Genomic DNA, 26,724 nt, shown 5'->3' on the forward strand with positions numbered 1-26,724 from the left:
TAACCTGCCTGATGATGCTCGGAATGAACAAGATTTAACCTCGGATGTAAGAGCGTCGTCTTACATTGGTGATGAACACTGAAACAGAAATTAAATTCGAAGTAAGTGCTCAAAATGGCAGAGTCTTGTGCTGATAACGTATTATAAAATAAAGATTGTAAAGTAAAGACAAGTATATAGAGAAACTGATGTATCATTCAACTTTCAAACTGGTGTACATAATGAACTGAAATCTCCTCTATTTATAGAAGAAAAGAAGTTGTTGTGTAAGCTGCTACTGCAAGCTGTTGTGTAAAATGCTTGTAAGCTGCTATTGCAAGCTGCTGTGTAAGCTGTTACTACAAAGCTACTGTGTAAGCTTCTTGTAAGTTGTTTGTAAGCTGCTACTGTACCAGATATAGATAATCTTCTTCCGGTACCAGATATAGACAATCTTCTGCCAGGGGTAATATTTATCCATAACGGAGTACCGAAATGATAAGCTTCTTCGGGAAGCTTATTTCCAATAGAGTGCTAAATAGATAACCATATTTACGGCGGAGTCCCATATGGATAAGCTTCTTCAGGAAACTTATTTACAACGGAGTACTAGATGAATATCTATAATATAATATATATTTATAACAATTTTCGATTTTTGTTTGGCCTTAGAATATTATTCTTCTAGGAAAAGTGTAACGTGGCCGAGGAGCCAACCGTTATTGTGTGGGGAACCAGACATTAGTCACGAGTCGTCCGCATCTCCCCCATTTGTATGCTATGCGTTTCATGTGGGCTTTAAAAAAAATTCTTTGTTAATTTATTCTTGTTTTTTATAGTAAAAATAATTTTTTTCTTATTTTATTAGAAGTGATAGACTCACCCCGTCACATAAAAGTGAAGCTGACTACCACAAATAGACATTTCTATTTTACCTAATAGACATTTTGGAGCATAAAAATCTTTCTTTTTGGAAAATAATTTTTTTTGGTAACCATAGTGTCCGGATCAACTTATGCGTACCTAATCTATTCTGCGAAGTAATTGCTATTTGTATCGGAAAAGTTTGTTTACCAAACTTGAACAAATTGAAAAAGATTAATTATTATTTTCCCTCTGGTAGATTTTAAACCTGAAATCTCACGATTTTCAACTCACTTCATTAATTACTAAGCCACCTTAAGTGCAAAATAATTAGAGATATATTCTAGTGAAAATAGTTATGGAAAAGAATGTGTTTAGATTCTCCTTTTTTTCCTTTTTTTTTTTGTGATTTTGTGGGTGTTTTCTTCTCTAAAGAAGTGACTGAAAGCACTTTTAGACTGTAAATTTTGAAAAGCTTTTCCCAAGAACTTAATTAGATAGTAACGTATTTTAAGAAATATGAAAACTTTTAAGAAGAAATTCCACGAACATAACCATTTCTACTGAAATTTCATGCAAATCAAATTATTTTCCCTATCATTTGGGACTAAATTACAATTAACACCCTTCTTCTTAGACTTTTCTGAAGTCATAGAACAGTCGTACTTATGTTTAGTTAAAAACATTTAACTTTTAATTAATAAAAAATTGTTTTTTTGGACTCTTTATGTAGGAAATGCAGACAATTCTTGCAACTATATTACCTTGAAATATACAACAAATCATGCAAATAAAACATAATACATGAGCATACAACAACAACAACAACAGCAACAACTTAATACCCAATATTTCACAAATGGGGTAAAACATAATACATGAATAATTAAATAGTTTAAGAGTTAACAATTCATGAAATTTAATTCACAATTGAACTAAAAGTACGCGTTTCACTTAATAGAAAATAAAATATACTTAATCATATCTCACGAGCATAAAAGTAGATATTTGCCAACAAATGATGGATTAAAGCTGCAAATATTGTAACTATCATGCTCCCTTCGGCCCCATATATATGATTTTCTAGTATTCTTAAAATACCAAGATAAATAATTATTAAAAATAGAAAGAATTACAAGAAAATACATATGACTTCACACCATAACAAAAATGACCCATGTTTTTAAGTTTTACCCGACCTAGCCCATATTGTACATATTTTGAAAACAAAGCTCTTGCAAATTCAAAATTTGTGTTCTTACAACCATTGCTTCTAAAAGCTATATAGTTAAATTTGTGTTCTCACAACCATTGCCTTCACTCTCTCTTCTCCTCACATCTTTTACATATGGTTCAAGGAGTCGTCCGCCATTACTGCTTCTCCCCCTATGTCACCTGGTTGCAATGTAAAAAAATTGATGAGTAGAAGTCCACCATTGAAGGTCATTCAAAGCTTTGCTTTCGAAAATAAGACTTTTTGAGTTTGTTAGTTATTTGGATTGAGTGTTGTTCCAATTGATTGAAAATATGAAAAGGAGTTCAAAATCTAAGTTTGAAGTGATTTGGAGTAGATTTGAGCAAGATTTGAGTTAAATTTCAGAAAAGATGCAAGGAACAAGACGAAGTCAGTTTTTTGTATAATTATGTATACTCTTGTATAATAGTGTATATGAGTGTATAAACACATCTTATACACTATTATACACCTTTATACAAGCTTCTATAGATGAACTTCTTCCACGATTTTCAGTTGCAATTCTTGTTCAAAACCAGTCCAAATCTCCATTAAATGACTTCAAGTTTTATATACAACCTTCTTATACTATTTCTAACAAGTCTAAATAACACCCACTCCAATTTCACACCAAATCAAATTCAAAATTTAAACCCACATATTTAAGCTTGTTAAAAATCTAATTTTCACCGCCCAAATGAATTTGGTTTGTTGAACTAATATTTGAGTCACAGTTACTGATTCGAAAATTAACTTAAAAGCTTGAGCAATCTTTTTTTTAAAATTAAATAGTAATATTGAGAACCTATTAGAGTTGGATGTTAAATTTTAGCCTATTATTTTTGGGCTAGTTGATTGTAAATTGAAATATGAGCTATAAAATTGAAAAGCAGGGAGCTCAGTTATTTCTATGCGAAATTTTTCCTTAAAAATATCAAGAAAGGATAATTAATATCTTTATCTAAAAAATAATAGAACAAATTTCTAAGAAGTTTTTTAAAGAGAAGAGATAAAAGTCTTAAGTCTTTTAAAAAAATAACCATCTTAATTAATATTATTTAAGTAATTTTTTCAATGGATGTGACAAATTCTAAAAAATAACTCATATAGAACCGGAGGGAATAATGGATAACTACAAGCTCATCTATTTTTTCCTTTTAATATCATGTCAAATCAAATCAAATCAAATTGTTTTTTCCTCTATTTTGTGAATAAAAAATTAACATTAGCATCCTTTTCTTGGACACATGTCAGTATATTCTAAGTAAAAAACACACTCATACTGTATTTGCTTACTTCAGTTTACGTTTGTACAGCAAAAAAAATGGCAAAAAAATCCATAAATTGCTCAAATTGACTCTCTCTCTCTCTCTCTCTCTCATTTCTTCATTCATCTTTTTTTTAAAACCCAAAAAAGCTTTATATGTTGTTCTTCACCAATCAGTAATCACTCTACTCACTACTCTCTCTTCTGTCCCTTTCCTTTTACGGGTAAGTTCTTTTTCCCACTTTCAATTCTCAAATTTCACCGGAAAAAAAAAAGTTATCTCAAATTTTCAGCTCTTTTTTCATTCCCAATTGTGTTTTGGGCATGTAATTATGATATATTTTTTTGGTTTATTTGGAGTCTTTAAAATTTATCAATTCTGGGTTTTAATTAATTTTTTTCTCTCTTTCAGTTAGCAAATTTTAAGGTCTTTTTTTTAATTAACAATTCTACTGGCGCAATTGTATGTGTTTTTGACATGTGTTTATGGTTTTCTCTTTGGAGTTTTCCAAATTTTATCAATTCTGGAATTTAATTCATTTCTGATTACCATGTGGGAATAACAAGCTGGGTCGAACACCACCCTTATTTAAAAAAAAATTAATTATGTTTTAGCTCTCTTGCTCTGATTTATTTTTCCAACGCTGATATAAATTCTAGGAAAGATTATGTTAATTGTTTGGAATGATCTTTTTTTGTTCATTAATAGATTCAGTAACTATATGAATAAAGGCATCTCATTTTTTAGTAGTTGAAAAGGATTGTATTATTAATTTTTGGGTGGTGTGGCGGTGCTGAGGTGTCTCTTCTGCTAAAATTACCAAAAAATTCAGAAAGAGAAAAGCTTTTTGAAAATATTTTTAATAGCCATGGCTTGGGATTATTTACTGTTGAAATAATTACCATTAGATTTCCCTTTCTGTTTTTTCCTTTTGCTTTGGGGGGGGGGGGGGGGGGGGGTTGTGAGGAACTTAGGGATGGAAAACGGTGTGGTACGGTGCGGTTGTGGGGCATAATTAGGTACAGAAAATTGCTAAGAATAGAAGAAAGTTAAACCTGGATTTCTTATTAATGTCCACTAAATATGGTGGAAAATAAAGATATTGACGCATATATGTGATATATCTGCTAAATGTTTCAAATAAATTGAATTGAGAACTGATCTTAATCTTATTGAAGAACTTGTTCAATGTTTTCGTCAATCAGTTCTCCAATTGGTGTTAATGTGTTTGACAGTAAAAATGAAGAAGGTTAAAATGATATAATGAGAATTTCCTCGCATAAACCAAAGATACAAAATATAATTAACAATTGATATGAATTTAAAAAAAGAAGATTAAAAAAAGCTTGTGTAAACCTGCATAAACCTGCGTAGACCCGCAACCCACCCCGCCCCGCATCAGTTATTAAAAGAATGGCTTAAACCGCCCCACACCTGCACCCACCCCGCATAGTCTTATACCCTCCCTGCCCCACATAGCCCTAAACTCGCCCCGCACCGCCCCGTTTTCCATCCCTAGTGAGAGTGAGGGTGAGGGTGGACAGTGGCTGATTCAGAATTTAAATTCTTACTGTAGAACCTTTTGCATTTTGCAATTAAGGGTGCATAATTTAATATTTTTTGAAATTTTAGTCCTTTCTCTGTCCCAATTTATGTGGCGGTTTGACTTGGCATGGATATGATCTAAAATAAACCATAGATATTTATTTGGCTGTAAATCTGTTCCTTAAGGGTGAAGTTGGAATTTTAAAGATAAATTGTTTCTAAATTACAAAAGATGACATTCTTATTGAGACTGACTATAAAAGGAAAGAATATCACATAATTTGAGACGGTGGGAGTAATTTTTATATAGACATATACCCTATGTATGGAAAATGTTGGTTTTGGTTGAACCTGTAGCAGACATACCACATACGCCTCTTGGGTGGAGGGGAGGATGAGGGAGACATGTATACGGTTAAGTTGCTATGGTTTTTGGTTCTTGTTGTAAAACAAACAAACAAACAAACAAACAACCGCCCAATATAATCCCACAAGTGAGGTTAGTTCTTGTTGTAAAAGATGTGAGAAAAAGAATAGCTATACAAGTACAAAGAAATCGGAGGAAATGGGAAAATAAGATTTTATACTTGACTCTATCCTCCCGAGATGTTGGTCTTTTTCCCTTTCCTGAAAAGAAAAAAAATTTAGCTCATTGTTAGTTTTAGCAGTCTTGACAAAATTTGATTAAAAGGTTAAATTTACTTGTTTATGGTGCAAGAAAGTCTAGTGGCATGTCTTTACTATGTGTATTTTGCTATGTGTGTGTGTGTATTTTATTTGGAAAGTACGCAAGCGAGTTGACAAGTAATTTGCCTTTTACTGGATATTTCACAACTTATTGTTGCCTGGAAATTTTTTCAAATTGCTAATATTATTAGGGTAACTCATGAAACTTTCTTTTTTTGTTAGTTCCAGTTTTATAAAGACTTTCAGTTCACTAAGCTTTTGGTGGGTCACTTGTGGCTTTCTTGTTCTTGTTCTTTCTTCTTCACGAGTAGAACGGAAAGATTCATGGTAGTTGCTTTTGAAGAAAAGAACTAAAAAGATGATCATCAAACATGCTTTCCAAGTCGAAATAAACGCTGTGATTGTCAAATATTAATCTATTTATCCTATGTATCCTTCATTAGAGTTTAGATCATTTTGGCTGAGGCGGAACCAAGATTTCAATGTTATGGGTTTAGATTTTAGAACAACGACTTCAAGGCTAATAACTGGGTTCTTAATTTTTGATTTTGTTCATATACACTAATTTAGCAAAAGCTACTGGGTTCAGCTGAACTCGTACTCGGGCGTCCAGCTCCGCCCCTGCATTTTGGTAGTACATGGAACCCCATATGCTTATAACTGTAGATTCCCTAAACTTGATTTGCTAAAATACTTTGCTAGGGAAGCATGCAATCAAAGTCCAAAAGTGCAATCTGCCGGGAAGCCAGAACTTTTAATGTTCCGAATTCCATTGTATATTCTGAACCTTGGTGGAATACTGCTGGCTATAATCCTGTTTCTCTGGGATTGATGCGGGAATGTGCATCAGATTCGTCATCACGGGAACAATCTGTGGATGGCCGATCACAATCTGATGGTGGAGCCAAGGAGGAAGATGATGATGCTCCTGAAAACTCACAAAGTACCATACCTATGCATTCAGGTATCTTGTTCAATCTTGAAAGTTGCTAAAGATAAACCACTATGGTCATTGACAGAGTGATATGGCTTGTTTTTCTTCATTGGTTTCTTTCTGACAAGTATTCTACTATTTTCTTGCTATATATATATATATATATATATAAGAGGCTGAACTTCCATTACTTCTGCTCATTACTCTGAAAAGAGTTAAATCACCATACAAGTTGGAAATATGAAGATGCAGCTCCAGCTATTAAAAACAATTTTATTGTTTGTGTTGCATCTAATAAAAGCATGTTGTCAAAATCTTTTTTTTTTTTTGGTTACTTCAGGTTAGTGGAATTAGTTAATAGCATCAGCACTTTATGGATTATCTTGATCTTTTTCGTATTTTCGGAGGTATGCAACATTGGTCATGTGTCGTCTGTTAATCAACTTTAGTCTGTAGCACAAATTGAGGATAAAAGAGAGAAGGTAGCTTGAGATCGTTTGGTCATGTCTTGTCAAGATGTACCTATCTGTAGGTGCGAAACCATGGTGAGTGTAAGTGCTTCAAGAGGACGAAGTAGACCTAAAACTACATGGAAGGATATTGTTTGGAAAGACCTATACTCTCTTGGAATTCATGCAAACTTAGCGAGAAATAGGGTGCAATGGAATAAAAGATATATATAGGCGATACCATTTAGTTAAAAATATGTTTTAGGTGTGTTAGTACATTTACTTTAGGTCCTATGTTTTCTGGGTGTCTTTTAGCCCTAAAAGAGATCTATATACCATTAGAAAATTTAGAGAACCACTTACCAAAAGAAGAAAATATAGACAAGTTCTAGTACTATTTTTTCTTTTATTTTGTATAACATTAGTCTGAAATGAACTTAAATGGAGTGACATGGTCGGTGAGGATTCGTATAGCCGACCCCAGCTTGCTTGAGGTTGAGGCATAGTTGTAATTGTTGTTGCTGCTAAGGATTGGAAGCATGCCATGATGCTTCATTTGTCTAGTTACTTTCCCTTCCTTTTTTAATCTTTTGCCATAGTGGGAGAAATGAAGGTGCGATATTTGTTGAGGACGGAAGTGCAGTGGTAGAGATGGGAAAAATATATTTCTTTCACGATCTTAATGGCTATAAATTACTTAAGTAATGCTAATGCAGTCTTGTTTTAAATTTAGATGGGGAAAGGAGTTATCCGCAAGTTGATCAAAATTTACAGCCAATTGCATCAACCATACCTCCAAAGGGTGATGGGACCCAAATACATCCCGGACAGCTTGAACCTGTTATGCACTCAATAGTAAGTATGTTTGACTTTTCTATGGGGCTTGAGAAGTTTGGATCTGCTTGCGGAGTTATCTCACTGGTAGATGTCTTCTTTTTTTCCCCCTGATTTTGAAGTTATTCTGTAATTGACATGCAGGCTTGTGCTCCAAATCTATATGCTGACCTATACTACGGGGGGATGATGACACCTTTTGGTCAGCCTATGGTATGCATGTGGTTTGAATTCTGAAGTCAACGTCCATTTTTTTAGTATTTTCCTCTGTACACTTGTCTAAATAATTAAGAGGACTGCGTGCACCCCACCCTCCCCAGACCCCACTTGTGGGATCACACTGGGTATGTTGTTGTTGTAGAGGACAATTTACTTTTCTGCCAATTTTAACTATGATGCCTCTGGACTGCTCAAGTGTATTATGTCCTTATGGATATCAAACATAGAAATCAATCGCAAAAAATAGAAATAAAAAAGATATCGAAACATGATATCTGCTTCTATGTGGTTGTACAATGTGTCTTTTGGAAACTACTAAAGCATACTCTTTACTCTTTCCGTTGAAGTAAAAGATTGGCACTGACAAAACATCCATTATAAAAGATTACATTCAAAAAAAAGGGGGGGGGGGGTATCCATTGTAACATAGTTGTGCCCGAATCTAAGCTTGTTGGTGGCTGAACTCCAGATATTTTAAGGTGCTAATGGAAGATGGTGCGGTACAGGTACCTCATGTACTTGATATGCATCATCCGAGGATGCCTTTGCCCCATGAAATGGCTCAAGAACCTGTTTTTGTCAATGCCAAGCAGTATCATGGTATTTTGCGGCGGAGAGAGTCACGTGCCAAAGCAGAACTTGAAAAGAAGCTGATAAAAGTTAGAAAGGTTAGTAGTGTTGCCTCATCCACTGTGCTGCTTGTTGAGTGTTGTTTTCTCCTGTTCGATGTGTTTTTTTATAGGTTCTCTCAGTTATTGAAACCACCCGAGAAGTCCTTGTACGTATTCCTTGTTCGGAACAGTGACTTACCACTGTTTGGCTGAGCTCATTTTTCATCATTTAAAGAAAGAGATGCAACTGTTTACCCCCCCTCTTCCCCCAGGCACCACCCCCAAAATGGAGTAAGATAATGTCATATTACTCTTCTTTTATCTGTGCAGAGTGTTGTTTCCCACTTTATTTTTTTCCACTGTTGAGTCGAAAACACCACTGATGGTGAAAGGAACTCTGTAGGCCAATGTTTTGGTTATTAATACCATTATGAGTTTCTCTGTCGCTGTATTTTTCTTTTGAATTCACAAGATTGGCTGAAATGGTTTTGCACGAATTCATGCTGGTCATATTTGAGATGTGCTCGGTTTATTCTGTTTACTCATCCTCATTACTGATATTTCCTCTCTTCCTCGATAATACAGCCATATCTTCACGAGTCGCGACATCAGCATGCTTTGAAAAGGGCAAGAGCTTCCGGAGGGCGTTTTGCAAAAAAGTCAGATACTGATACTTCAAAGGGAACCGGTTCTGGTTCTGGTTCTAAGTTCTAACCCGGATCTTTCTGCGTTGTGAGGTTTAGTACTTTGGCAGAGGGACTGAATCTTATCTGATCATATCAGTAGTTATATGTTTCAGTCTTGGCTTGTTCGAGACTGGTGGCAGTTCATCCTTGGCTTTTTATTTCAATGTTATGGGAAGGAGAGGTTGTCCGCGTTGTAAATTCAGTTCTTCCCTTCTGTAGAAAAAAGAAAACGGATTAAGACTAGCGTTGAAAAGGAAGACTTTAGTAGGCATATGGCTACTAAATGTTGTGTAATTTAAGGGTATGTAAAGTTGTAGGTATGCTGTAGACTTGTCATATTTCCTTTAGGTGGATGTAAAGTTGTAGGTAGGTTGTATACTTGTCATATTTCCTTTCTGTTGCTGTATCTTAGGATCCTGATTTTGTGGAACTTCTATTTTGTTTATTTAATTTGATAATAGTGGCATTGTGTTCCTGGGCTTTATGATGACGGTAGAATCTGGAATATCTTCCACGTGATGAAATTCGCGCAAGCTGGTCTGGACACAATCGATTAGGTTGGGGGGGGGGGGGACGGTTTGTAGTGTGAGGTGAAAGTTTGTCTGCAATGGCCGGTGATGTTGAACTTTGTATTGGCTCGGTGAGGTATTAACTCCATAATAGGAGTGAGTGCTGTTGCAGATTGATGCGCAGCATAAAGCTAGTCAATTTATGAAAAATTCCCATAATACAGAATGTGGAGAGAAACTGATAATGAGGATCTATACATCAACTAGTTTGGAATCAAAGCATAGTTTTTCCTTATACTTGGCAGGGAGTCAAGTGTTAGCAGGATCAATCTTGATTTGACATCTTTAAAGAACATGAACAAGTACAATTATACGCAAAGGTACCACAACTTAACAAAAATAATGCTCTCTTTATTTCATTTTGTCTCTCTTTACTTATTAATATGTCCCAACAAAAGAACATATTTTTATATTTAAAAATAATTTAACTTTAAACTTTCTATTTACCTTTAATAATGTGCTTTTATAGAGATAACATGTTAAATATCAAAAGTTTAAAAAGTTTTTCTTAAACCTCATGTCTAATCAAATATTGCCACATATTTCTGTAACTTTATTTGCTGCTAGCAGTTAGGCTTTTAACCTTACATTGATTGATGGAACAAACAGCTTTGTTCATCAAGGACAATATACAAGTTGACACTCGACATAAATTGTGAATTTCTTTCTATCAAACATAAATATTTTTTAGTCTTGAAACCAAGCTTCAAAATATTACTTAGGGGACTTACCTTTCTTGGCTCTCAAATTTAGTTAAGTTACCAAAATAGAGTGCCGCATTATACTTGACGGTAAAAGAGAATCAGCACAGCAAAAAAAGTACAAAAGATAGCTGATACCAAAATCAAAATCTTGAAAGCATATGATTCAAACATTTATAAATTACAAGTCACTTTGCTGATGATCACTATCTTCTACATTTCCAGTAACATCCCCAATTTCATCTTTGGGAATGGTTTCTTCGTCTAGGTCATCTGGGAAATTAACTTTTTCACTGCTACTTTTGCTACCATCAGGTGCATTATCGTTAGACTCGGTGACATTGACCACGGTTTCCATCATCCCTGACAGAGCCTGTCTAGGAGACCACTCAAGCACATCATCGATAATGTTCGAAACTCGCCTCTGATACCTGCAAGGTAGATAAGAAAGAATTTCAGTTTCAGCAGGGTCTATCCCAAAAAATCAGTATGTCCGAAAAACAGAAAGAGAATTTATATAGCAGAATAAAAGAACAGATTCGAAACCCCCAGGGATTTGGTTTTGGTCTAGTGGTAAAGGCGCAGTGCATGATCTGTGAGTTAGGTACATGTTACGAGTTCGAACTCTTTGCCAAAGCCTAAAGCCTGATATTAAACTTGATCCACTGTGTTTCGAACCATACGCCAGTTGGCCCTCGGAAATTTCTCGGTTAAAAAGAAAAGGGACAGATTCGAATCAGAAGCCTCCACCAAATTGCTGGCTCGCGGTTCCTAGGTTGACTAAATCAATTCTCAAAATATGACACCCTTTTTTTTTCTTTAACCGAGAACTCCCCAACCAGTGGTACATAGTTCAAAACTCGGGGGATAATAGGTTCGCCTCTCTACCCTTCTCCACTTAAATACAGTTTTTGTTTGCGGCAGAGTACGAACCTGTGGTGTGCGCCTAACCACACATCATGTGCTGCACTATTATCACTAACCAAAGCCCTGGCGGCTTCTCAAGATATGAAACTAAATTGCAAGTTATTTGCCCGTGAAGTTAATCTGTATGAACATCCAGAATCTAGTGCATCGAGATTGTTTCCAGGAAATCTCAACATATACAAATTGATTTTTATTCTGTTTCCTCAAATGAACTCATAGGCTTGAGAGATAAAAATGCAAGCAAGCACACCTGGCTCTTGCAGCCTCATCAGGAGCGTGATGCCTCAGAAGCAAAACAACAAGCACAGCTACTATTGCATAGAAAAGCCTTGCTGTCCACTTAGGTCGCTCGCCCTCATCCTTCTGAGGCCAAAACTGGAACAAATCTTGCAGCGTTGCTTCCTCGGCAAGAATGTTGGGAAAGAACCAGACACGCTTTCCAAAAAGTACCCATATGGCACCAAAGATCAAAGCTCTTACTGCAAGCATAAAAAAAATCTTTTGTAATGGCAGTTTACTTCAAATTTCATATAGCAGACTCAAAAATACATGACAAGCTTGAAGACCATGACTTGAACAGCCCGAGCCACCATTTTACACCAGAAAAATTACCCATAAATAAAGGAAATATTACAGGCACCACTACCAGCAGAAGTGCTTTAATAAAATTTGTCAATGTGTGCCATTTAGATTAGAGGATTCAAGTGAAGGATAACAAAATATGATTGGCAATTTCCATAAATCTGTCATAGACAAAAATAGAAAAGAAGCTTTCATAGGGTTTCTATGATACAGACCAGTAGGAGTATTTTAGAATTAGAAAATTCTAAGCAGTTGGCTGACTGAACTTGTTGGACAAATAGATCAAGGCCTGACTCCACAGTAACAGGTAGAAACGGAGTTGAATATATTTACTTTTAAGCCTATAAGAAAAAAACAAATGAAAAAAGTACCGTCGAAAGGTTTTCCATGTGAGAAACATGTAGGGCAATATAAATTAATTTTCTTTTTTACGTTTCCTCTACATATGAATGGTAGACTGTACCTCCAGTCGCTAATCTCAAGCAAACCAAGATTTTTTTTGCTTCGTAGTCGATCAAATAAATATTTGGTGTTTGAGTGATATATAAAACAGCAAATCTTTGTAAGTAGGTTAAGGTTTAATACACTTCTGTTCCACCTTTTGCAACTATGGATGATTGAAGGACCTATCGACTTGCTAAATTATTTGATGCATCACCCATGTCACAATATTACGATTGTCAGAAGCTGTTAATTTTTTCAAGTATTAGTGTGGCCACATCACGGTGCATCATACAGCTCTACACACAAAAATGAAGCTGAATAACAAGGAAATTTGAGAAGTGAAAGGGTAACAAGCACCAAATACTTACTGAATAGCAAACAAAGTATGAGGAGGAGGAGACCGGCGCATGAGTATAGTATAAGCAATTTGACTGAATGGGGATAAACAGGAAACAAACAGATTGCTAACGTCAAAACCGGCCAGAAAAATGAGAGAAGTGTTTGCCACAAGGGTCTCCTATTTACAAATGTCCATGCAAAAAAGGCGTCATTTTCAGAAAATGCTTGATCCTGCACAACACCAATTGAACAAAATAACATCAAAAAGGTGTAAGAAAACCATTGTAAAAGAATCATTAGGGTAAACAAAAAATTAAAATTCAGTCAAAATGTGGAAAATTCGTATAAAGCTCTAAAAGATAAATAGAACACTTTCTAAAGAAGTTTGCTCCAAGAACACCATTTTTGAATGTCTAACTTCTTAGGTGGAATTTACACTTTTCTTTTCTTCTTCTGCTATCAGAAACAGGAAGTTAGTAATTGACAAACCAGCCTTCAGTTACAGCTTCATAACTATTGAGCAATCACAACATGAAGATCATGGATCACAAATGAAGAAATTTATGGGGTAGCTTCTGTTACCATTTAAAAAAAAAGATAATTTATGGGGTAGCTTGTCAGCAAAGTGGCACTTCACCATTGAAGTGTTTATTACTGTTTTTTCTTCCATGGAAATTGGAGAGAATTCAATAATGGATAGAGAGGGAAAAAACAGGTAAAAGAATATAGAGAATAATGTACTCAGTTCCTTCTGGTTGCGATGATTTAAATCTTTAATTTGTTCAAGAACAAGAACTGCGTTAAAAGGCAAGTGTATGGGTTGGGTGTAAGCTGTAGATATTTTATTTTCAGTATGCTAAAAGACGAATTTAATTTTAAAGAGCAAGAAAAAGTGGAACTGTATGTAAAATTGTAGAAAATCAAGAAATAATTACCAAACAAGGTGAAAATAACTTCCACGTTTAGATTTTTTGATAAAGTAAGCAAACTATACAGAATTGACTCCTATGTAGAAGCGATAGAGAAAGAGTCAACAAAAGCCAAAAATTAATTCAAAACACTTTTCCCAACCGTGCAGATTCAAAAGACATCTAGCTATCAAAGCGGAGATTAAGGTTGCTTCTCCTTCGAAGCATCTTCTATTCCTTTCTTTCAATATTGTCCAAAAATGACAGCTGGGGATGGACTGCCACAGCTTCCTCTCTGTCTTTCTGAACTTTCCAAAGAGTCCAGCTGCTGAAGGTTTCATTTATTCCATTAGCTGTGACCAACTGCAAGCCAAAAGGGTTCAGGAACATATTCCAAGCTTCCTTTGTTACATTGCAAATAGGTCTCTCGCATACACATTCTGACGGAGGTAACATCTATTGCTTAGTTTGAATCCTCCATTCATTAGATTGTCCTTGGTAAAAAACGCCTCATGCATCAGAATCCATGTGAAGCAATTTACCTTTATGGGGGCCTTTGTTCTCAGTAAGATTTTCCAAGGCCAATTATATATTTAGTAGCATATATATTTGCTGAAATATCACTGCTGGCTGATATATTTCCATGGGCCTATTCCAAGTGGCAGAGTAAATATTCTTGTCCTCCATTGAGATTGCATTCCATGCTTGGCACAATTACTTTTCTCCACTAAGTCTCTTATTGATATTCTTTTCATAATCGAGAAACCCCGTGGGGCAGTGGCACACCATTTGAAACAAAGTGGATATGGGCCCGCCCCTCTACCCTTCTCCACTCAAATACCAGGCTTTTGTCTGCAGCAGGGTTCAAATCTATGACATGCACCTAACCCACACATAATGTGATGCGCTCTTACCACTAGATCAAAGCCCCGAGGGCACCTCTTTATTGATATTAAATCTGCACAACCATTTCATCGGGAGGGATTGGTTGTGTATCTTCAGATTTCTAAACCCAAGCTATCTACCTCCTTAGAATTCATAACGTTTCTGCTATTGACAAGGAGGAATTTATGTTGCTCGTGATTTCCTTCTCACTGGAATTTGCTCCTCAACTTATCCAGTTGTTTTTCCACTTTTCAGGTGATTGGGAACTGTGATAGGTAGCAGCCTAGCAGGTAGGTAAACTGTCCAAGACACTAGCCTACCTCCCATTGACAGGTACTAAATTTTCCATGAGGCCAACTCCGTCACATCTTTCAATTACATTCTCATCAAACTCAGTTGATTTGTATTTAGAGCCCAAAGGCAATCCCAAATACTTTGTAGGGAATATAAGTACATCGTATGTACCAAGTTACTAAACTCTAATCATAGAACAAAACATGCAAGTCATAGACAAATCCTGCACAAAACAACATAATTTAAAAACAAGAAATTGTGTGGGGTGAGCACGTGGCCAATGCCCCACCTATTGGGTAGTTTCGTTCTATTAAACTATCGATCCTTATGATTATTCCACGACATGTAGAGCCCCATCGCACAGGGGTAAAAGCAAGAAGGGAAAATAAAGCAAAGCATTGTAAATGAATTGAGGAAAAGTACCAGCATATATCGGAGATATATTTGCCGAGACTATTCACACAGACCCTAACTAATTTGGAATTGAGACATAATTTAAAAGTGGCTAAATTGATATATTTGCAGAGACAATTCACTCATATTCATATTGTTTTATAGATTAAGAAAATAGCAGCTTTAAGGAGTAATGATACGCGGATCAGATCTGAATTTAGGGTCTACTGAAGGAGTACCAGTTGGACCAGCCAATTACATCGAATTTATCTTCTATAGATATGTCCAAACTAAGACAGTTCTAAAAATAAATATCAATATTTCAAAAACTAGATCCATGCGATTTTTCTGGCCCAAGAGTTAGCTCAATAACGAACCAAAATAACCTTAATATTTCTCCAGGTCGATATGCAAAGTGCAAGTTAAGATCAAAGAATTATTAACTCTATGGGAGGACCAACCCTATGTAATAAGATCTCAGGTGTAAATATCAAACACGGGTATGAGCCCACATAGCATGTATTTCGTTGTATTTTGAAGGGTACAAAGCATCAATATCGAAGTCATACCCACTGGTCATGGATATGTCAGGATCACAAACACATTTGTGAACAGAATCCAGATTAGTAGAAATCAAGTTAACAGTAAGACAGGAATTTCTAACATTCTCGATAGTTGACTCAATCAAGAAAGAAACTCACATGGTATATCTCCAAATGCGCTGGCCAAGAAGATAACTTTTTCTTCCCAGGCCGAACAGTCTTTACCACGCGATCACAGCGGACTAGAAGATTCTTTTTAAGCAGCGTGTTGGCAATATCTTCAGGCTCCAAATCTCTATCCGACTCTAGTATGTCTTTAAGTTCTGAATGATTTTTCACAAAAGCGACGAAATCTTTTCCCCTGAAATACTCTACCCGTGTTTCCTGTAGGACAGCCCAACGAGACACCAAGCCTTTATGATCTCTTACTTTCTCGGCAAATAGCTGGAAGACGTCCTTCTTCACACCTTGTTTCTGAAATTAAAAGTAAACACATGGGGAAATGGGAATTTACAAAAATCATCCCAACCAAAAATTTACAAAAATCACAACCACAAACTGGAAAGTAATATATTTCAACTAACAAGAACCACATAAAGGGGAATATGCAGCATCATAGGAACCTCAGATGCTAACTCTTCATCCTTCCTATATGATAAAACCCTCTTGATTTCCTACCCGTCAAGAATATCTAAACAGCAACTGATTCGAGAAAGGACAACTCTTTACCTGATTCAATACAGCTTTATAACTCTGAGCATTTAAGTTTTTTCTCATTGGCAACTGATTAGTGGACCTCCATTAGCCAAACAAAATTGAAGGTTTTATTAGTGATACAAAAAGGAAGGGAGATGTTCAATAGATACCCTTCAAAATGCTAATTTTTCTTGTTCTTTTCTTGTTTAACTATTTCTTTATGGTCTCAACATGGCTAAGAGTTTCTCTCCATTGATTGTGTAGTTCTGCAACGCAGTCAAAATGGAGAAGTATAGCTATTCATTTTCTCTATCCCTTAAAACTGGACTATGCCAGAAGATTAATAGAAACACTGATAATGTTTGGGAACTAGGAATCTTACATCTTAGAAATGTGTGAATATGTTGATCAACAGATACTATTGAGATCATCTTCTAAACCACTTTTAAGAAAATTACAAAAATGCGACCTCTTCAGATTTAAGCCTATTGAAATCAGGTAACAAAACCTAACTTACGACCTATCTAATAAATATTCTACCGATGGCATCGTAATGAAAAAATTTATAGAACGAAAACAAACTTCCGCATGTGCCTCCCCAAACCAGGGTAGCCCCATTGGTGAGGATGGGGGTCAGAGATTTTCCTTCATCGTTCTACACATAAACTCTTTTCCCTTTTCATATTTGGGCATTCAAATGCTATTAACATCAATTATTTAATTCAAAGAGAGTTAAATATTCAAAAAGTGGAAAGGCAAGTATTTGGGATAAAACAAGAAAGAGAGAATCGCTTGGCATCCCTGGTTTTGTTAGCAAAGAAAATGTACGAAGATAGTTGCCATCACTAATGTGGAAGTGAAACTAGACATGTATAGTCGGGAACAAGCAAGTAATGGATGACCAAGCATTATAGAGCAGTCCAAAGGTCTACTCAAGAAACATACAAGTCAGTCCCCTAATCCATAGCTCAAAAAACTGTCATCTGCATCATATAGTTCCATATATAATGATGATGGCATCTAGGCTAAGCATAATGCCATAATCACATTCTAGGGTATGACAATTGAATCCATTTAATCAAAGAACAAACTAACAAACATCAAAGGGTAAAATCATTTTATATTGAAAAACCTTATATTTTCTTTAATTCAATTATTAGTGACTAATGGAAAAGAATCTGGAAGGGGAACCTTGGAGCAATGGTAAAGTTACCTCCATGCGACCAATATGTCATCGGTTTGAGCCATGGAAGTAGCAACTAATACTTGCATTAAAATAGGTTGTCTACATCACGCCCTTAAGGTGCGGCCCTTCCCGGACCCTGCGAGAATGCGGGATGCTTTGTGCATCGGGCTGCCCTTTTAATGGATGAGAATCAGGTATTGAGTTATCTAGTAATTACTAGTTGATTTTTGCATTTCATTCTTATTTCATGTCTTTTCATTTACGCATGTGAGCACTCATCAGCTCCAATCTAGGAGGACAGGTTTTCGGGATGTTCTTGTTGTCTATAGATTAAATGAAAGATAGATTTAGCAAACTGGAGTTTTTTTCCATCCTATGGTACAATTTAGTATAGCAACTACCATTAAATAGTTATCAGCAATACTGATAAATGAATCGCCTATATATCGAAAGAAAAATTCAATGCATACTAACTGTAAGAAAATAGCTTTTATCATATTTAGCAAATATTTCCTTACATTTCTATATTTCCCCAATAGGGCACGACATTATACCACCAATTCAAAACCAAACAAAAGGAACGAATTGCCCATTAACTATAAAAGCTAAATTGAATTTCAACAATCAAAATCATGGCATACAAAAAACACAGATCCTATGGAAAAATACAAAAAAAAAAAAAACACAAATTAAAATAATGAAATTCACAAAATCAGATCAGAAGAAATTAAATTAACACAATTTTTAGTATGTGTGATGTTTGCTTTGGAATTTACCCTTGGAGGAGTGATATTCGAACCGTTCGATGCAACGCCTGGGGATCGTCTCACCTTCTTCTTCTCTGCTCCGCCGGGTTTCTTCATTTCCGTGTTTTCTCTCTCACACACACACAGAGAGTAGAAATAAAGCGTTTTTTCCATGTCTCTAGTCTGGGTTTGAGGAGAGAAAATCACAAAAATAATCCTTTACATTTGGGGATTGGTCTAAAACGGTCCATTAGATATATATTTCGGCAGTTTTAGTCCTCCATATTTACTAAAATTAAGCACATTGGATCTCTATTATTATTGTTATTATTATAATTATAATTATATTATTATTATTATTATTATAACACATGACAGTGTTATGTTTTCACCAAATTAACTCGTGAGCAACATGTGACCTTTAAATTGAAGAAAACCCGCAAAGATCAACTTTTATGAAATTATTTATCTCAACTAAAATTATAGCGCCTTGTAAAAAATTTAAATATATTAAGCTTAGACTTATATTTAATTTCGTCTTAAATGCATGATATTACGTTAGAATAGTTATATATATATTATTCAAAAGATATTTGGAATAATGAGTGCATTGGGGATGTATTAAGGTGGGATGATAGCCTAAGAAGAGGAATAGTTGAAGTTGAAATGGATATATGTATTGGATAGACATCAAAGTAACATATATTATAACTTCAAAAAGCTACAACTCTCAATGTAGAAAGATTTTTTTTGTGATTTCTGAATGAAAATTATAGCACTTGGATTCCAATTCTAGCTTGGAATCAGCTATGCTTTCCGAAACTCACGAAGTTGTCCTTCTTCTTTGCATTCTATTTTTTCTTAGCAAGCAAAGAACAAAGAAAATCCAATGAATTTCAGAAAAATTAAATAGATATATATACCTGAAATTGTGATATAAGTTGCTAACACTTCGGCAATAGCAAAAGCTTGTGATCTAGAAAAGGCAACGAAGAAGAGCAATTGAAATAAATAGTGAAGCAACAAAACCTTGAATGAGGAAGAAAAAAGGTAAAAGTGAACTATACACCAGCCTCATTTTCAAACTCCATCTCTGTCACCATTCACTCACCGAAAACTCCCCCATTGACGACCACACCTCCTTTATTGAGTATAGTTATTATTGTTAATAGATTCATTATTGTATTATGTAATATAATTTCTAGTTTGTAGTTAGCTTAGCGGTTAGCCTAGTCAAATTAGTCAATGAGAAATTAGTTTAGTCAACATGTATATATACTTGTACAATTAGTGAAATGAGTTGAGAGTTCACATTTTACAGAAAATATCTCGGTTCATTCATTCTCTCTTCTTCCTCTCTTCTCTCAGAATGTTCTAGTAGACTCCATGGGAGCTCTACTCATCTGAGCTTGCATGCATTCTTGATATGGTGTCAGAGCTTGGACATCGGCTCAAATTTCTTCAGCGTCTTCAACTCTCGTTCCAAATTTCATTTAGCTTCGTCAATTTTTAGGGTTTTGGCTATTGCCACCCAATTCTGGAAAAAAAATCACCTCACAATTGAAGGTCTTAGACCTAGCTGAAAACTTTACACTTTTCAAACTCATCGAATCGGAACTTCGCATACGGTTATCGACCAAACTGAAGAGACAACTCCTAACACAAGCAGAAATGACCAATTGGTCATCGATACAGGTAATCCCCTCTACATTCATCCTTTGGATAGTCCTGGGATGACCTTAGTACTAGTTCCGTTCGATGGAATTGGATATCGTTCTTGGAGAAGAAGCGTATTGCGAGCTCTGTCAGTTAAGAACAAATTAGGGTTTATTAATGGGGAATTTAAAAAACCTAGTCCTGATTTACCTTAATTCCGCAAATGGGAGAGGTGTGATGATATGGTAACCTCATGGATCCTCGATTCCCTTGCTAAAGAAATCTCTGACAGTGTGGAGTATGTAAATGACTCGGTCGAGCTATGGAGGGAATTAGAGGATCGTTATGACCAAACAAATGGGGCAAAATTGTATCAGATTTAGAAAGAAATTAATGATCTTGCACAAGGATCCTTAGACATTACCACATATTATACATGAATGAAGAGATTGTGGGAAGAATTGAACACCTTGAGTGTTAAATCTCAGTGCAGTTGTAATTGCACATGTGGAGTAAAAGAAACTATGTATAAGGCAGAACAAGATCGACGACTTATCTAATTTTTGATGGGATTGAATGAGGTCTATACAATAGTACGGGGAAGTATTCTTATGATGAAGCATTTGCCCTCTATGGCACAGGCTTTCTCCCAACTAATACAAGAGGAAAAACAAAGGGAATTCAAGCCTAATGGTCAACTCAGTCTAGATTCCACTTCACTGCATATAAATGCAAGTCCACAGAATCAAAATCCATATGGAGCCAGAAACTTTAAAACTCACTACGCAGCTAGCAACAATAGTAAGGGTCGTCCATTCTGTGATTATTGCAAAAGACCAAGTCATACAAGGGAGAAGTGCTACAAGTTACATGGTGTAACGACCCGGCCGGTCGTTTTGAGCGTTTGCACTTTGATCGCCAGATTTCGGGCAGGACTAGCCCCGTGTGATGTATTATAACTTGTGTAAATTGTTGGTTTGGGTTTTCAGGAAAATCGGAACGAATTTGGAAGAACAATTCTCAGTTTGTAGCTTGAAATTTGAAAGGTTTGACAAAGATTTGACTTGTTTGTATATGATATCTTATCAGAAATTTTATGATTTGCTTAGATCCGTTGGGTTATTTGGGACTTAAGAGCATGATTGGAATGCATTTTGGAAGCCCGTGGAAGATTTAGGCTTGAATTGGCAAAATTGAGATTTCGGCGTTTTCCGGTTGATAGGCAAAATTTTGATATAGAGGTTGGAATGGAATTCCAAGAGCTGCAGTAGCTTCGTTGTGTTATTTGGGATGTGTGTGTAAAGTTTCAGGTCATTCGGACGTGGTTTGGTTGGGTTTTTTATCAAAAGTGTATTTCGGAAGATTTTAGAACTTAGGCCTGAATCCGAGGTATTTTGGTTGATTTGATGTTGTTTGAAGTGTTTTGATTATTGGAACAAGTTTGAATAAGGTATTAGGATATGTTTGTGCTTTTGGTTGAGGTCCCGGTGGCCTCGGGGTGATTTCGGGTGCTTAACGGAGAAATTAGATGCTGGTTGCAGCTTCAGATTTGCTGCTTCTGGTATTTTCGCATCTGCGGTTTGGGGACCACAGATGCGGGTGATTTATCGCATAAGCGAAAAAGGGTTAGATGGGCAGAGACCGTAGAAGCGGTATGGTGACCGCATCTGCAATGCGAGAGATTAGTCGCAGAAGCGGCTTTGGTCCCTTAAGTGATTCCGCAGAAGCGGAGGTTTAGACCGCAAATGCGGTAACGCAGAAGCGGATCTTTGACCGCAAATGCAGAAAGGGCTGGATAGAGCATATATGTTATTTCATTCGCGAGTTTGGGTTATTCCACCATTTTTGACTTCGACCTTGGAGATTTTGAGGCGATTCTGAAGAGAGAATCAAGAGACTTGGTTAAGGTAAGGAATTTCAGACCTAAAACACATTTCTATGGTGGTATTTCATGAATTTAGACTGAAATTAAAGGAATTTAAGGGCTAAACATGGAGGATTAGGGCTTGAGTTTAAGAGGCCTTAGATTGAGGATTTAAGGGGTTATTTGAACTCCCATTTTGGTATTCTTGATATGTATAGACTCGTGGGGAGATAAGGAATCTAATGATGTGAAAAATTCTGAGTTTCAAGAAGTAGGCCCGAGGCTCGGGTTTTGCTAATTTCGGGATTTTTGGTATTTTTCGATTGTTTTCGCTTGGGATTTGTTCTCTTGGTATATTGTGACGTATTCGTTCTGATTTTGTATAGATTCGGCGCGTGTGGAGGTCGATTTTAGGGGCAAAGGCGTCGCGAGCTAGAGATTTAGCCGGTTCGAGGTGAGTAATGATTGTAAATGATGCTCCGAGGGTTTGAAACCCCGGATTGCACATCGTAGTGCTATATTGAGGTGAGACACACGCTTGATGGCGAGCGTGGGGTCATGCCCTATTGGGGATTGTGACTTGGTCCGTCCCGATTGATGATTTTATCGCGTATTTGACTGAAACTTATTTGCTATCTTTATGATTTGGGCTGATTGCCATATTTGGGCTTCGTGCCAACTATTTAAACCCTTCGAGAATTTTAATTACTATTTCCTCACTGTTTTGACTTATTACTTGAACTCAGTCATGTTATTTTCTACTGTTTTACTACTCAGCCATGTTTACTCAGTTTTAAGACTTAAATGATATTTTAAATGATGTTTTGGGCTGAGAAACACTGTTTTACTAATGCCCGAGGGGCTTGTGAGTATTTTGATTGAGTAAGGCCGAGGGCCTAGTTGTGAGGAAATATTAATATTGATTTGAGGTCGAGGGTCTGAGATATGTACGCCACGAGGTGGCTTGTTGATATCGTTTATGAGGCCGAGGGCCTGAGATATATACGCCATGAGGTGGCTTGACTGATATGAGACCGGGGGCCTAGATTTGATGCTACGAGTTGGCTTGATATTGCGCTTGGGCCGCAAGGGGCCCCTCCCGGAGTCTGTACACACCCAGTAAGCACGGGTACCCATTGTAATGTGAGATATAGCTCGAGGGGCGGATATTGTACAATGTAATAGCCCGAGGGGCTGGTATTGTTCTATGTGATTGCCCGAGGAGCTGGTACCGTTCTATGTGATTGCCCGAGTGGCTGTTATTTTTCTGAGATATTGCCCGAGGGGCGGAGTTGTTGACATTGTGCCCGAAGGGCAAACCTTTATGTGTTTACTTGTCATTTTACCTATTAAACTATGGTATTTGTGCCTGAGGGGCGGAATGTTTGTGCTTATATGCACAAACAGTTTTGCATTCATTTGCGTAATTGTTGAAAAAGTCATTTTCAAAGAAGTTTAAACTGAGCTAAGAGATTTTAAGAGATTTTTACAGCCTCACTGTTTTCCTTACTGGTTTTGGACTACTTCTATACAGCATCTTGATATGCTTTACATGATTTCTTGTCTTCATTCTTTATTTTTATTTGTTACTCACTGAGTTAGAGTACTCACTTTACTCCATGCACATTGCGTGCAGATTCAGGTATTTATACACCCGGTAGCGGGTTTTGGCTGATCGGAGGCAGGGTCTTCGGAATTTAGCAAGATAGCTACCGGTGTTCGTAGCATTGCTCTTCTCTCTCTTCATTTCATTAGTCCGTATTTGTACACTTCAGGTCTTCAGTTGTATTTATACCCTAGTAGATGCTCGTGACTTGTGACACCCCGGTTAGGGTTGTGTCGGGTTGTATTTCCGCTACTTATTATCATTACATCATGTTTAGACTGCTTTTATATTGTTTAACTGTTTTAAAAAGCGAATTAGGTTTGATTGGCTGGCCTTGTCTTCACGAGAGGCGCCATCACGACCGGGTTCGGGGTTAGGGTCGTGACACATGGATACCCTCAAGGCAGATCCTATAATAACCAAAACTTCAAACGTAACAATGCCAGTGCTTAGCCCTATAATCAAGGGAATAACTAGAACCACAAGTTCAATAAAGGAAAAGGATTTGTGGCTAATGTACATGGGACTCCGGCTGACATGATTCATGAGAATGGAAATGAACAAGAACTACAAGATGATAATCAGAATGTCAATCTGACAAAGGAGCAATATGGGCAGATAATGAACTTGCTACAGCACTTTCAAGTAGGATATGCAAAAGGTTCCCCCAGCAATGTCAATGCCAACTTTGCAGGTATTATTGTATGTACTTCTTCTATTGATTTTGACAAACCGTCATGCAAATATTTTGAATCAAAGGCTGATCTTTGGATTATAGACTCAGGAACATCTAACCATATGACTTTTAACAAACATGCACTCACTAATATCATCAAATTACCCTATCCCTTACTAATAAGTCTACCAAATGGATATAGAGTAAAGGTTCTTGAATTTAGAGATGTGATACTTTCTTCAGACATTGTTCTACATAGGGTCCTTCATGTCTCATCATTCAAGTATAACTTGATTTCTGTTCACTCCCTTGCAGTACACCTTAGATGTATTGTATTTTTCAATGATGCACTTTGTCTGTTACAAGTCCCTTCAGTGAAGAAGCCTCAGGTGATTGGTAGTAGCAAAGAAGGTCTGTACTATCTATGTTCCAGATGTTTGAAGGGTAAAAGAACTATTTTACCTTCTGTTGTTTCAACTTCCTATTGCAATTGTATTCTTGCTCCAAATGTTATACTCATTCATGTCACACTCCTCAATCTGTAAATACTTCCATCTCAAGCAATAAGAATGACCCTTCATATATGTTTGATAAGTATGATGTAAATTCTCTGTGGCACAGTAGGCTTGGTCATGTTCCTTTTGTTAAAATGAGAGGGATGTCCTCAATTCCTGCAAAGTTTGCACCAAGACAACCATTTATCTGCCATGTTTGCCCTATGGCAAGACAAACTAAACTCTCATTTCCTCAAAGAACCAGCACCACCTCCAAATTATTTGAACTAGTACACATAGATATATGGGGACCTTACCATGTAACCACCCATGATAACTACAAATATTTTCTCACACTAGGGGATGATTTCAGTATATCCACGTGGACCCACCTATTTAGCTGCAAGAGTAATCCTCTTCAGGACTTAAAGGCCTTTGTGGCCATGATTGAAAATCAATTCAATACATCCATAAAAACCATTAGATCTGATAATGGCTTGGAGTTCACCAGCCATGAAGCCCTTTCATTCTACCAATCTAAAGGGATCATACATCAGAAAACATGTCCCTATACACCACAACAAAATGGTGTAGTGGAGAGAAAACATAAATATCTTCTTGAAACTGCCAGGGCTCTCATGTTCCAGTCCAAACTCCCAACCAAATATTGGGGAGAATGCATCCTAACAGCCACTTGTCTGATAAATAGGCTTCCAACCACTTACCTTAACAACAAATTCCCCTTTGAGTTGTTGTATCAAAAGAAACCCCATTACTCTCACTTGAGAAGCTTTGGATGCCTATGTTATCCCATTCTACCCAAAACACACAGAGACAAATTTGAACCAATAACTACTCCTCACATCTTTGTAGGATATCCATTTGGAACAAAAGGTTACAAGGTACTAAATCTGGCCACCAAGAGAATTCATATCTCCAGAGATGTAATCTTCCATGAAAATGTTTTTCCATTCTCCTTAAGTTCTGAAAATACTTCCTTTCCTTAGAACAGTCTCTTCCCCTAACTATGCTGAAGATAGTAGTCAGGTTCCCCCTATGAATTTTGGACAAAGTCCTGTTAGTGTCACATCTCCAGAGATAGAACACCACTCTGAGACACCTATAAATGATACACCTTCTCCAAACACCACTGACCCTTCATCTACAAATGATAACAATTTGCAGCCTTCATCTACACATGTCCAGTCAGAAGCACCAATTTTAAGGAAATCCAGTAGAAGTCATCAAACTCCTGCCTACTTAAAAGACTATGTTTACCAACTACCCAGTAGTTCTGCTCAACTGTCCACTGTCACACAACATTGCACCCCTTCACTAAAAGCCTTATTTTTCAATCATCATCATATTACTCTTGATGCTCTATCTACTGAAAGTCAACACTTAGTGCTAAATGTTTTCCATGATAGTGAGTCATCTTCATATGAAAAGACAGCCCTCAATCCTGCTTGGCAAACATCCATGACACAGGAATTTGAGGCACTCCATGCCAACTATACTTGGGATTTAGTCCCTTTGCCAGCTGGAAAACAAGCAATAGGTTCTAAGTGGGTATACAAAAGCAAACATAGGGCTTATGGGAGCATTGAAAGGTTCAAAGATAGGTTTGTAGTAAAAGGTTATACTCAGCAGGCTGGGATTGACTATACAGAAACCTTCTCCCTTGTTGTGAAAATGATAATTGTTAGAGTCCTAGTTACAGTAGTTGTTAAGAAGGGATGGGACATATTCCAATTGGATGTGAACAATGTCTTTCTCTATGGGGACCTACATGAGGAAGTCTATATGGAGGCCCCTCCTGGCCTTGTAGTTGATCAGTACAGTCCAAGTAGAGTGGTATGGAGACTGAACAAGTCATTGTATGGACTTAAACAGGCCAGCAGACAGT

General features: G+C 36.6%; 2 protein-coding genes across 2 annotated transcripts; one reads left to right on the forward strand and one right to left on the reverse strand.

Annotated features, from left to right (window-relative positions):
• Positions 1 to 3,340: 3,340 nt before the first annotated feature.
• LOC104229680 (nuclear transcription factor Y subunit A-1-like) lies at positions 3,341 to 9,783 on the forward strand. Its single transcript, XM_009782360.2, has 6 exons — positions 3,341 to 3,568; positions 6,280 to 6,541; positions 7,694 to 7,815; positions 7,939 to 8,007; positions 8,520 to 8,681; positions 9,210 to 9,783. The coding sequence occupies exons 2-6, from the start codon at positions 6,286 to 6,288 to the stop codon at positions 9,336 to 9,338; spliced, it is 738 nt and encodes a 245-aa protein (XP_009780662.1). The 5' UTR covers positions 3,341 to 3,568; positions 6,280 to 6,285; the 3' UTR covers positions 9,339 to 9,783.
• Positions 9,784 to 10,715: 932 nt separating this feature from the next.
• LOC104229681 (translocation protein sec62-like) lies at positions 10,716 to 18,711 on the reverse strand. The gene is made up of 5 exons (XM_009782361.2): positions 18,553 to 18,711; positions 16,054 to 16,368; positions 12,902 to 13,103; positions 11,758 to 11,986; positions 10,716 to 11,011 (listed from the first exon to the last, which is right to left on the reverse strand). The coding sequence occupies exons 1-5, from the start codon at positions 18,694 to 18,696 to the stop codon at positions 10,762 to 10,764; spliced, it is 1,140 nt and encodes a 379-aa protein (XP_009780663.2). The 5' UTR covers positions 18,697 to 18,711; the 3' UTR covers positions 10,716 to 10,761.
• Between the last annotated feature and the right edge of the window lie 8,013 nt (positions 18,712 to 26,724).

This window comes from Nicotiana sylvestris, chromosome 9, assembly GCF_000393655.2.
Source record: "Nicotiana sylvestris chromosome 9, ASM39365v2, whole genome shotgun sequence".
Lineage (NCBI taxonomy): Eukaryota > Viridiplantae > Streptophyta > Magnoliopsida > Solanales > Solanaceae > Nicotiana > Nicotiana sylvestris.